The following is a 12,908-nucleotide window of genomic DNA, read 5'->3' as shown; positions in this document are numbered from 1 at the left end:
CAGCTCTGGTTGTGCAATATGAGCTCTGACGTTTCCCTGGTGCCTAGTACCTGAGCTCAACACGCCCCTTCATGTTGCAGACACAACTCCACTGAAGGTTAAGGACTTCTCTAAAATATAATTTAAAAACAATAAACTACAGCTGTGCGCACACACACACACACAAACCACATGTGCATGCGCACACGCACACACGGCAATCATTGCACATTATAGGTTGTTTCTATGCACAAGTAACATTGAAATAGCCCCAGAAGGTGAAAGTGGGGTTCCCCACTGAGACAGAAACTAGAAAGAACCAGCACCTAATAAATCTTAAAATGTACTAGTGGGAAACCACCCTCAGGGCAGAGCACAAATGCTGTTGAGGACATGGGTGGACACCCAGGTCAATGAAGATACTCTGAAAAGTGCGCTTTAAGTCCAAGAATCCCTGTGGGCAGAGGGGGCACATAAATAGGGTAGTCTGCCTAGGATCTAGGCAAGGCAACTTCAGGCAACAAGCAGGCGCCTCCTCAGGGCACGGAGAGCCTGGAGGACGGTGGGGTGTGCTAGGGCCACAGCATGGCATTTCCAGGGCGTGCCAGATCAGGGTGCACCGGCCCCAAGCCCTCAGCTCCATGGCCATGCTCACAGGACAATGCCTAATGACTCATTTGGCTTCCCCAAATTCTACTTTTATGATTTAAAAGATGTTTTACTCATTTATTTCAGATTTATTCAGATATAATTGACATTGTGTACAAGTGTGTACAAGTAAGTTGAAGGTGTATAATGTGTTGCTTTCCAAAAATCTTGATAATGAAAGAGATAGCATGGCTAGGAAATAAAATTAGTCTTCATAAAGCTAATGTTTCATCATTCATTCATCAAGAAATTGGACATCTGAATTCTACATTAATTGTCCCAAGTCTGGTTCCTGGGAGTCTGTTCTGGGTGCAGGGACAAATTTGAATACCTGATGTTAAAGTTGGGTCGCAGCCAAGATGAACCCCCTAGGAGGCCCTACGTCTAGCAGTCAGTCCTTTTAAATCTAACCTTGAAATCACAGAGCCCACACACCACTATCACAGTGCAGGAAGACACACGAACCATGCGAGGAAACATGGTGCTGGAGGCGAGATTCCAGACAGCGGCGCGGCCCCTAAGCCCTCACTCCTCCACATTCAGTTTGGCACCAAGACTACTCACTTCTCTCTCCGCAGCCTCTCTCAAGTCCTTCTGCCTCCTTGGCCCCTCCCGTCTCCAAGCCATGACCCTGTTCAGGGAGCCATCTGCTGTCACCTGGGTGGCTGTACCAGCTGCTTTCTGACTGGCCTCCAACGTGGACCCACACTCTGGCCCCCAATCTCCAACTGCAGCGCCTGCTAGCAGAGCACATTCAGCAAGCACTGGCCCCTTCCCTCACCCCTCCGCCCACGCTGGTCCACAGAATGGCATCCGCGCTGCTTACAATGCTCCAAACCCGGGAATCTCACTTGCAGGAGGCTGGCAGGGCACCTGACCTCTGAGCTGGCTTAGCTGCCGGGCTGGCATAAGAAGCAAACCAGTTACTGTAGAGCAGGGACTAAGTAAATAATAAACGCTGCGGTCCCCCCCCACCACCACCACCTGGCTGCTCCACCTGTGCTGTGTCTGCCTCAGCGTTGTTGGCACCTCTGGCCACGACTGCCCACCCTGGTGCTTGCTCTAGTCACACTGTGCTCCCTCGTGCCACCAGCTAACCCAAGTGCTGGGCCTCTGTCTGGACTGCACTTCCTCCCACTGTGCCCAGCAATCCCAGCACTCAGGCTCCACCACTCACATTACGTATCACCTTTTTTGAGCCACTTCCTGGGCACCACCTCTCTCACCCCAAACTGGAAGAGTGTTTCTGCATTCCCTTCCCTACAGAGCACCAGGAGCACCTGTACTAATCCTTATGACCCACTCTGTGAGTGCCAGTTTTCCTAACTGCAATCCCATTGAGTCTTTCTGGGAGTCAGGCCTGTGTCTGTACATCCTGCCTGACTCCCACAGAACCTGCTGTGATGAGCAGGAAGAGAATGCAGTGAGCAAGTCACTTAGTGAAGCACAGCAAGGTGCAGGCAGCCTACTGAAGTCTCCTCCACAGAGGCCATGATTCTGAATTCCAGGCTAGAAAGAATCTGTGTGCGGGGCAAAATCACAGAAACAACAGCCGAAGAAAACTTTCCCACGCCACAGCCATCTCAGCTGACAAGCCACGGCCCCGGGGCGGCGGGAGTTCACCATTCCCCCTCTAGTGTGTCCCCAAACACATAGTCTGCTCATGGAAAGAGATGGGCCTCTGCCTTTGACATCTAAGCATGGTCAGTACTATCTAACAGAAATGTTTTGGGCTTCTAGCTCTGGCACATGGAGTACTCAGAGGTGCCTACAACCGGATTACCTGTGCTACACAGGTAACTACCTCAGCAAGCCTGCTGAGTCAGAAGCATTTCAATGCTCAGAACTGTTCAGTGCATATCATCTACACCCATCGGGGCTGCTGCCAGACAGCTCCTAGCCCCTCCCCTGAGCCCCTGGCCAGGGGCTTCCAGACATTAGAAACAGAAACTTGGAAAATATGGCAAGCCTGCCATCTGCAGTCAAAGGGCCCATGTATACCTGCCTTCATATCAAGCCAAACCCACCCTTGAAGTAAAAAGTTAAATTTCCATCCCCTCTAGTTCCTGGATGTAGACAAGGAAAATTTAGGAAATTGACTTAAATTGTGCTTTGAGCCAGTTTGTGGTTTTTCAGATTAAAAGCTGAATATGGAATCAGAGCAATTGCATTCAACAACGGGCAGCCAATGTTTACCAAGCGCCCGGCTGCATTCCCTGTGAAACACAGCAATCCCAGGGGTGCCCGGCAGGTGTGGTGCCCACACTGTGGGGCAAAGCATAACTCCCAAACCCAGTTTCTTCCTGCTCACACTGAGGATCGATTTTCCTCCCATGGACAAATTAACGCACTTTTCCTAGTGTCTACTGCACTACCTTCTGGAAGGAAACAATAGCCTCTAAAATAAAAGCAGCATTACTGCTGGAGGAGCAGGCGGCGAACTCACTTCATGACTCTCGTAGGCAGCAAGGTGTGACGTCCACACCTCAGCTAAGGAAGAATGCATTGCACATGAAGTTAAATGGGGCCTTTTATTAACAAAAACATGGAGCTTTGGGAAACTCCATGGAGAACACAAAACCGTGGATAAAACACACACCAAGAGTTATGTCCCCGCTGGGGAACTTAAGAACACGTGATGCAGCACAATTGTCATGAGAAGCAATCATGGTTTCTAACCAGAAACCAAAACAGCAAGCAGGCTCTTGAGATTGCTTTAAAGGCATTAAAGATAAGGTGAAAGAAACAGCCATAGCAGTGAAATTAAGGTGAAAATATATTCTCTCGCTAAAGAGTATCCTTAGCGCTCAGCATGTAATGACAGGATTATGTATGTATGTATTCAGTTTAAAATGAAAACCAGACAAGTTTACAAATCACTTCTGGATACTTGAATATAAACTCCAGGTTGCTGTTCTTTTTGGCAGCACCAGACTAAACTCTGTGGCTTTGCAACATTTCAGAAACATCAGCTACATTACAGTCTTCTGAGAAAGGCCCAGTACTTCAGAATTCCCGGTGTGGCTGTGGAGAAAGAACATTACTGGCAACAAGTATTAAAATAACATTCCAAGATCTACAGGAATATATTCCGACGTTCATAAATGTATACACATATCAGCATTCAAGGTGATATCCTAAATACTTTTCCAGTTAACATACTTACACTTCTTTTTGGTTTAAGGAAAAAAATATACTTTATAGGCAAATTCTTTCAGCTGTACATGGATAATTCTATGACCATGTTTCCTTTTCTTTTCGTATTTGGGGCCTGTACGAGTGTGTAGAGTCAGGTGACTTCGTTCTTCCTGGTCCCCAAAGAGTTCACCTGTGACATACCCTCTAAATGCATGGGAAACGGCTCTTCCTATTCAGGGTCTCTTTTTGTAGTGGAATCAGAGGGATGGACTGCAACATCTCTTTAGGGTGAGGCTGAGTGCACTTTTTGATTCTGTGGCGCTGCGCGCTTAACTCTGAGCAGCCGTTTTTGATAAAAAGGGCTGCACCACAGGTAGCTCACCGCATGCCAGGATGCCCACCGGCCCAAGCTGCAAACTGCAGGCGCTCCCTGACCTGCGGGCCTAGGCCCGAACATGGCATTTTACCCACCAGAAAGCATTACTGGAGCCCAAATCAGAAACTTTAAATAGCTCAATGATATTGATGCTTTCCCCTTTGGCTTAAGAAACAATCATAACCGAACATTTCCAACTATGAGGCAGAATTCATTGGAATAACGAAAAACGCCTTTTCAAAAAACATTTAATGAGGTAGCTGAGATCAAATATCAAATCCACAGCATCCACAAAGGTGCTTAATAAGTGCTCCGGCATTCTTAAATGAGTTTTAAATGCAACTGCTACAGTCCCTAATGAACGCTCCTTCTTCCCAGTCCCGGCAGGTGCATGCAGACCTGGGGAAGAGGCCCCTGCCGAGTGAGGACACCAAACGGTTGGGAGGAAGTGAGGCTGACAGAAAGAGAAAGGAAAGGTGCTCTGGGTGAAGGGTAATACTACCCATGGCACTAAAACGCAGTCAGTGCCACAAAGCACAAACACCAAGTAGAACTCCCCCAGGTACCTGATGGGCTGAAAAGGGGGCCTTGCCTTGAGGCAGCAGGGAGCCAAGGTGTGGGGCACTCTCATTGCCAGGGAGGCAGCGCTCCGAGCACCAACTTCCCCGCCCCCCCCACACCTTTCAAGGTCCCTGGAACTACCCTCAGGAGGAGGCCGGGTCCCCTGCTGCCCCGCTGTGCCACCCTGGGTTCTGGGGGAGGCTGCTGCTTTCAGCACTGGCCCCGAGTCCTCCTCACTGTTCTCACAGGCAGAGGCTGCTCCTGGATGAGCAGCATCTCAGAGGTCAGCTTTAAAGCCTTCCTCTGGAGTCTTGCAAGAGGGAAAGGTGGGGTACCAAAGCGGGCAGTGTGGATCCTGTGACTGTTTCAGCTCCAGCACTGTTCACACACTAACACGCCCACAGGCATTCACACACACACACACACACACACACACACACACACACACACACACGCTGCACAGCAGGGTACCCTCCAGGCCAGGCAGCAAGCTTTGGCTGGGCAGGGGTGGGCTGAGTGCAGGGGCCTGAGGCAGGACTGGGTGGGGTCCTGGGAAGGAGCCTGGATCACCTTCTTCGCCACCCGCCCTCTGCTGTCCTCCAAGGCAGCAGCTGGCACACCAGGGTGCCCGGTAGCAGCAGCGTGGCTCAGGTCTCTGTGGTGCAATTGCTGTAGGCCCGAGGAGGCAGGGCCTGGCAGCTGCTCCCCCTTCAGGTGCCAGGCTGGGGCTCTGTGTGCCCTTGCTCTTTATATTTACCCAGAATCTTCTTGGCTTCTTCTGTATCCCGCAAAGGGCTCTCTCCATACTCTTCCTTCAGCCACTGCCGGTACTAGAGACGTCAGAAAAAAATAAACCAAAATGTCACACACATACCTGTATCTATGTAGGCTTTTACCTATTACTTAATGATACAAATTGCCTCCCATAAACTGGGAAATAAATAGCTCTGTGGTTGGCCAGCCAGTATCAAACCTTGCCTCTTCAATACTTTGGCCCGAGGACGTGAAAGCAAGCGAAACGGCCCTTGACCCAAAGGGAAAGAAACAGAAGCCAAGGAAAGAAACGAGGCTCAAGGAAGATGGTAAAGGGTAATGTCCTGTGGCTGCGGCTGGTCAACAAAGGACATGTGATGACCTCAATGGGGATATGGCAAGGGAGGGGCGGGAGGGGCGTGCTTGGACCAGACATCCAGCAGGTCCTTTCCATCTCTAACCTCCATGCTGTGGGAGTGTACAGGACGCCCAGGCCCTCGCATGGTTACCTGGTGGACCTCGTGCTTGTCAAAGTCCTGGAGCTGCCGCTGGAAGCCCAGGTTGGGGTTGGCGCATGGGCGCCCGGCACGCACAGTGTGCAGGGCATCCTCCCAGCCACAGTCAGTGACAGTCATGACGTACGCAGTCACCAGCGTCACACTCCTGGAGACACCGGCCAGGCTGTAGGCCAAGAGAACACCACATAGGCAAAGCACGTGCAGGCCCACACCTGCATCTCCTGACCCAGATGCAGCAGGGCGTCCTGCGGACCTCGTTTTAGAAAGTCTCCCTGTGCTGGATTGCGAGTGGACCGCAAACCAGCATGTTACTTGGAAATTACTCAGAAACACACTAGCTTCCATTACACTAGGATCTGTGGCATTCTTTATCTGTTTTAGCCTCCTTTTTTATGGATTTTCTGCTGGCTAAGGCTCTGGACACTTCACTGTTAGGATTCTCTACCACCCCTGAGCTCCTCTTCAGAAGTTTCCCATTTCCCTGGACAGATAAAGTAACCAAAGCACATCAAAGGAACTTGAGGGGCCTGAGATCTATGCAAGAAATCCACTTATAACCTGCAGCAGTTTAGAAGGCTTTACTCTTTTAAGAAAATCTGGCTTTCTTAGATAAGTGAGGGCTAAATCTGTAACTGAAAAAAAAACCCCATTAAGTACAGAAACTCTTACCAAATATTTTATTCTTTTTCACATAACTAAGCAAAGCACCCCAGTGGGCATACTCCATGTGTGCTCTGAGAGTCAGGGTCAAGGCTGGTGTTCTGCAGGCAATAACAGTTCATTACCTCCACCAGCCTGAGTGAGGGGACATATTCTAAATGCTAATGCAAATTAAGGCGGTCACAGGGTGTGCTATGTCAGTTAGTGTGCTAGCAACGGTTTAAGATGGGGAAGTGTGGCAAATTTCTCATTTCTAGAAATGCCTACCTTCAGATTTACACAACTGTATGAAATACTAATTCCTACAATATCAGACCTACACATAGTTAAATAATAATAATAATACAATAATAATAATGACAGTAATAATAATAAACCACTCTCAAGTAGTGACTCTTTCCTAGGGTTTTATGTCAGAAATAATGAGAACTTTTAAAAAGATATATCCTCGTGAGCTGCAAACTTGGAGATTTTAACTGTCCAGGAGCCCTAGAAGCCCAGGCAGAGGACTTCAAAACTCCCCTTTAAATGGCTCCAGCTGCACCCCATAACATGTTCTAAAACAAATGTAAAGGATGTTAAAAACCTACAACTTGTATTTATAACATGTCCTACTCTTTTCAAAAGTAAAAATTTAAAAACCACACTATTTCAAGAACTGTATAAAACCGCAAAATGCCATTTTTGAAGATTTTTGAAGAAATCAGACTATCTAGTGTCCCTGCCCCTGTATTGCACTTTGGGTTAGTGGCCCTTAGAACAAATGCCAGTTTTCATGACTGACTGCTCTGGATACCAGGCAGCGGACCCCTCAGTCAGGGAAGGGCAGCCACTGACCACAGCAGCAGCATGCCCTAGGAGACTTACTTTGCGTTTCCAAAGGGCTTTCACTGCAATAGCAACTTCCCTGGAGGAACTCAAAAAATTATAAATTAATATCAAGCCTCATTCAAGATATAGAGAGGCCATGCTCAGCCTGCACTTTAACAGACAGCAGCACTCTGGCTCCAGAATACTGGCTGCTGGTTCCCCAGACAAATTATGTTATTAGGAAGAATACTGGAGATAATAAAAATGAGAGCCGAGAGCTGGCCGGTTAGCTCAGTTGGTTAGAGTGTGGTGCTAATAACACCAAGGTTGCCGGTTTGATCTCCACATGGGCCACTGTGAGCTGTGCCCTCCTTTAAAAAAACAACAACAACAACAAAAAAACGAGAGCCCACACTCACTGAGAAGTTCCTGTGTGCCATCAGTGCTCAGCGCTTTCTGTGTGCTGTCCTTGGGTTATGTGTCATAACAGCTTTCTTTGCACAGTGTGTATATGTGTGTATACATATATATATATCTCCACACATACAAAATATAGCTGCATGCAGGTGGATAGCCGTATATATATTGTTTAATTCTATGTGTCTATTCAGATCTTTCCACAGTGAAGTAGTAAGCCAAACACTCATAAAAGCCCCAACCTATAAATGGAGAAGAAATGGTCATTTTTCTAAACATCCACATATGTAATCAAAACTCTCCACAAAGAAACAGTGCTTTGAAAGGCCACTGAAGTTTCCAGAATGAGCTACAAACTATGCACCCTCTCTAGAAGACTGTTCTGACAAACGTTAGAGGTAGCTGGAAAAGGAGTTTCTGTTGTCCAGTAACCGGGATATCCTTACAGAAATCCTAACTGTGAAAATGAAAATCCTAAGTGAAATGACAACAAAAATGTAGGGTTCTCTTTCAGCAAAAGCAAACAATAACTAACAAATAGGAGGGTTCAGGTGGGATGTGTGTTTGAGGTTTAGGGGGTAGAGAAAACAATTAGGATATGAACTAATTATTCACACACAGAAAAACACCTGATGAGAAACCAGGCTGAGCAGAACATGCTAAGCTGTTATTAGGAAAAGGCATACGTACCAGTGTACAAGGCAGCCCTCTCCCCTGAGACGGCACTCATGAATGAATTTAATACTTTCTTTGAAATGTCTTGTCCTGGGGGGAGAAAAAAAGAGAGAAGTGGCATTTCTCCACCCAACACATGATGAAGAGAAAAATCCACCTGAGGTTTCTCAAAAAGGTCTCAGAGCCCCACAGCTTCCCACAGGTCATACTGTCCGGGGCTGCAGTTGCTTTGGCTTTAGAAACCATCACACACACTGAAGCCTGGGAAGGCTGCCCACCTTCTGGGCTTTTCAGAATTTCTCTGCAAGGAATCCCTGAAACGCGCAGTTGCCACTGACTGGTGGTGGCGATGGGGTGGTTGCCGCCCAGCCCCAGGCTCAGTCTGGGCCCCTCAGTGGCGCCACACTGAGGCCCTGAACAGCAGTGGTGGAAACCCGCAGCCATTTGGGTGAGGAAGGTGCCCGCATCACACAGGCTCCCCAAGCCTGAAGGCTAGTTCACTTGTGACAATCTGAAAACCTAACAGTGCTCTCCCACACTGGCCTCCCTCAACTTTGTAGGTGCTACCTGCATGTCATGGAAGAGATTTGGGGAAATGACAACTGTAGCTCCAATACCTGCTCGGTAGCTTAGTGGTTGTATGGCTTTGGGAAAGTCACTTGGCTTCCTGTAACCTCACTTGTAAGTGGGAATGATGTTTTACATGGCACTATGTATGCCTTACAAAATGAAATCCTCTATGACGATGAAAGCAGGATCCTCCCTGCTGACCCTTAGCTTTGCTACCAACCCTTTCTCCGGACACTTACTTGTTCATTCAGCATGTGTGCACCAGCACCACTCAGGTTCTGGGTAGGCCGGTGGACCTACAGACTAAACGCTTTTCAATGTCCTGTCTAGCTTATAAAGTAGCACAATATCTGAAGTTGCCCACGGACCAAATTCATTGCTGTAAGTGCTGACTGAGTACTGCCTGTTTACTGGGGACTCCACTAAGTTGTAACAGATTCAGAGGCAAAGAAGATGTAGTTCCAACCACACAAGCTAGGTCTACTGTCTTATGAAGGATGGCAGGGCAAATGAACTTAGTAAGAATGGGAAATTCAGATGTACCATAAAAAACTCAGCCAGGTATTGCCTGCAGAAGAAATTCAGCAACCTAAGTGTAGGTGCCCAGAGGGATGAGCGCAGGCAGGCAGCAGAGGAAATGTAAGTGTGCATGCATGCATACTTGTCCTACAGCCAACACAAGGCCCGGGGCTGCCACGTGTGCAAAATCCAGGGGTCCGACCCAGGGACTCCAGACTCACATGAAATTTATAACTACCAGAGCATTACAAGACACACTTCTGTTAAATTTCCCAGGGACAAATGCTCCTAGACATAAACTTACAAAGTGACTCAGGGCCTTGCAACTGTACTTCCAAAGACTGGCTTGGGGAAAAAAAAAGAAAAAAGAAAAAAATGATGCCTGCTGTAATCCAAGAATCTGAACTGTTCATATGAAACAGTCCTCAGAGCAGGGCTGTGGAGCAGAAACACACGGCAGCCAACAAAGCTGCGTGGTGGGGTGTGGTCCCTGGGCTGGTGTGGTGGCAGAAGCGGTTTTGGCAGAAGCGGTGCTGCAGACAGGGTGTGGGCTCCGTGCTCAGCTTCCAGTCCTCAGAGCTAAGCCCGCCCTACGGAGCCTGCGGCTGCTCCTCTGTGCTGCAGGATATCCCCGTATTATTGGGGCAGCACAGTGCCTGGTCCCTCGGCGCGCCCCACCGCCTCTCCAGCTCTGGCCTTGGTGAAGGAAAGGGAAAGCTGCGTGGTGGGGACTTCTGGAAAAGTTTTCCCTTCCTGATGAAAGGAAAGCTAGCTATCTCTGTCCAGGCTTCCTGCCAGGGAACTGGGAGTGAGACAGTGGCGACAGGCCCCCGGAGTGCAAGGGCAGAGTGCAGGGTGCAAACAGGGACACAGGGAGCTGCTGCCCAGGCTTGGGAGCACCCACCTTCCGGCTTCTCGGTCAGGGTGCTGAGTAAATAAATATCCTTATAACTTAAAATACTGTCAGTCAGATATTCTGCTACTGATAGCCAACTACCATCTACCTGATATCAGCACCTAATTCAACAGTTTTAAACAGTGAGCCATAGGAGTGGCTACAGGCTGCCTCGCAACCGCTTCATGGTTTATGCAGTGAGACTGATCCTTCTCTGCAGGCCACTGCCTACGGCTGGGATGAGGGTGTGGGGGGGCTTGACTAGAGACCCCAGAACCCAGGACACAGCCCTGACTGGAGGCCAGCAGCTGAGGGGTACCGCGGGAGGGTACACGTCTTGGTCCATTAGCCAGCTACACTAGGACATCCAGGGGGTTTGGAGAGGCCTCCCCATGCCTGCAGACCATGCTCGTGCCTGTCCTTTGTGGGTCTTTCTGCTCGAGGAGAGCTGCATCTGAGACAAGACAAGCAGGGAAGATTACAGCAACCAGAAAAGGAAAGCAAACATAGAAATCAATGACGATTGCCGAAGTAACTGAGTAAACCACAGAAGGCTGAGAAGCGCACTCAGTGACATAAAGTCACCAGTACTCCACCAGGCAGGCAGACCGTGGTGTCGGGGGACATGGTTGGTGCTGTGGATGTCACCAAGATCTTGCAAACATGACAAATGAACCGCTTTACTGAAACTTCTGAATGGGAACAACTTATATCCAACATTTATATCTGCATGTCCCAAACCATACGTGTGATGAAACCTGGGTCTTAAATCTTGTGGGGTGTACCTGGGTCTAAGAGTCAGCCTTGCCACATCTCAGAATAAGAGAGTGGGGGGTGTGGGTATGGTCAGCAGGGCAACACCCAAACTTGCCAGAGCCCAGAGAAAGTGGGAAGGGGCTGAGGAGCCAAGGAAGTCGTGACGAGGCACCCTACCTACTCCCCCGCCACCAGCACTCGACTCTTTAAGCTGTCTCTGCATCAAGCAGCAAGTCCCGGGAAAGCCCACGGGCAACTGCTGTCCACCCCCGTGTTGGGGCATGGGCTCAGAGCCTCAGGGCAGGCCTCTGGAAGAGGGCCGCTCACAGCCCTGGCCCAGGAGCACAGAGATACCAACAAAGGTACCACTCACAGTCCTGCCATGAAACTTGACTCACGAACATATTAGGCGTGAGGCCAAGCCAGGCAGACATTCCTAGAAATGCCTTTTCCAAGAAAAGCCAGGAGGCAGGCGTGCTCACTACTGCTTTGGTGCGCTGCAGGGAGTGGGGGGTGATTTCCAGGGAAGCTAATGACATAAGCCCCAGCCCTGGCCATTAAACTCCCTCTCCCACAGTGGGAAATACCCGCGCCTCTGATCCTGGTATTGCTCAATCCTCCAGTGTGAAGCAGAAGCACAATGTGAAGCAGCATCCCACAAGCTGTTTCAATGAACACAGCTTCCCCATTCTGCTCTTCAATCTGCTTCTTCATTTTGTCCCTTTGCTTCCATACAGAGACATGTGCGATCAGTTCTGTCCTAGGAAAGCCGGTTGGGCTGATCCAGAAGGAAAGCAAAACCTACACGTGTCTTACAAACACCCAATAACGCCTGCTGCTGACAACCCAGAGGGGCACCCAGGGTCAGGCGGAAGGGCACTTCGCATGAGAGACGTCTTACGTGGGGGCTCAGCAAACAGCCCAGCAGCTGCCACTGCCCCCTTCCTCTTCTCCCTCCTTAGTTTGTGCTGGGCCAGGGCATCCCTCTCTCTGTCCAGAGGCCAAAACCAGGACCAGCCAGGTCTTGCTGACCTTCAGAAAGGATGGCAGATAGATCTGGCAAAGCCACACCACACAGTGCTCAGTTTTGGAGACCGAATCATTTCTTCTGACTCCAAGACTTCGCGGCTGGGATCCCCTCTGTGAGAAAAGAGGCAGTCCTCTCCTACCCAGGAGGACTCTGCCTGAGTAAGCAAAAGCCAGGGATCTGACCAAGGGCCGTGCACAGCAGCTGGGCTCACCCCCAGCAGCCCGACTGACGGCAAAACCACAAGATCCAGGAGGCTTCTCCTTCCCCTCAACAGAGCATGAATATGTGTGTGTACACGTATACATGTGTACATGAAAGCAGAGGAGAAAAAACAGGAAAAGGCCAGCATCCTTAGATTTCTTTTTTCCTCAAAAAGGAACGCTTGGGGGAAAAAAAGTCAATGAGTGACGTCTTGTATCTGGCCCCAGGCTCTGGAAGGTGAGCTCAGATCAGACAGCTGCTTCCTCCTGGGGCAAAATCAGTCCAGGCCCCCCAGGTCCTGTCCGGGCCCCCTCCACCTGGAACACTAACCACGAAGCTCTGAGCCACCCAGGAGCAAGCAAGAAGGAACATGCTTCACCTAGACAGACATTGGTAGGGCTG

The 12,908-nt window shown here is 49.4% G+C and overlaps 1 protein-coding gene across 5 annotated transcripts in view; it reads right to left on the bottom strand.

Moving 5' to 3' along the window:
• The window catches only part of DUSP22 (dual specificity phosphatase 22), a 96,924-nt gene that overhangs the window by 16,566 nt on the left and 67,450 nt on the right, over nucleotides 1-12,908 (bottom strand). For 2 of the 5 annotated variants that reach the window (XM_081057322.1, XM_081057320.1), the window contains 4 exons: nucleotides 8,551-8,625; nucleotides 5,965-6,136; nucleotides 5,460-5,532; nucleotides 3,140-3,651 (listed from right to left, as the gene is read on the bottom strand). In XM_081057322.1, coding sequence (XP_080913448.1) covers nucleotides 3,605-3,651; nucleotides 5,460-5,532; nucleotides 5,965-6,136; nucleotides 8,551-8,625 — 367 coding nt within the window. In that variant the 3' untranslated portion in view covers nucleotides 3,140-3,604. Of the gene's footprint in view, nucleotides 1-3,139; nucleotides 4,596-5,459; nucleotides 5,533-5,964; nucleotides 6,137-8,550; nucleotides 8,626-12,908 lie in introns of those variants that run through there. The other 3 variants (XM_081057321.1, XM_081057319.1, XM_081057318.1) reach the window with 2 other exon arrangements.

Source organism: Rhinolophus hipposideros, assembly GCF_964194185.1.
Source record: "Rhinolophus hipposideros genome assembly, chromosome: 8".
Taxonomy (NCBI): domain Eukaryota; kingdom Metazoa; phylum Chordata; class Mammalia; order Chiroptera; family Rhinolophidae; genus Rhinolophus; species Rhinolophus hipposideros.
This window is presented reverse-complemented; position numbering and strand designations above follow the sequence as displayed.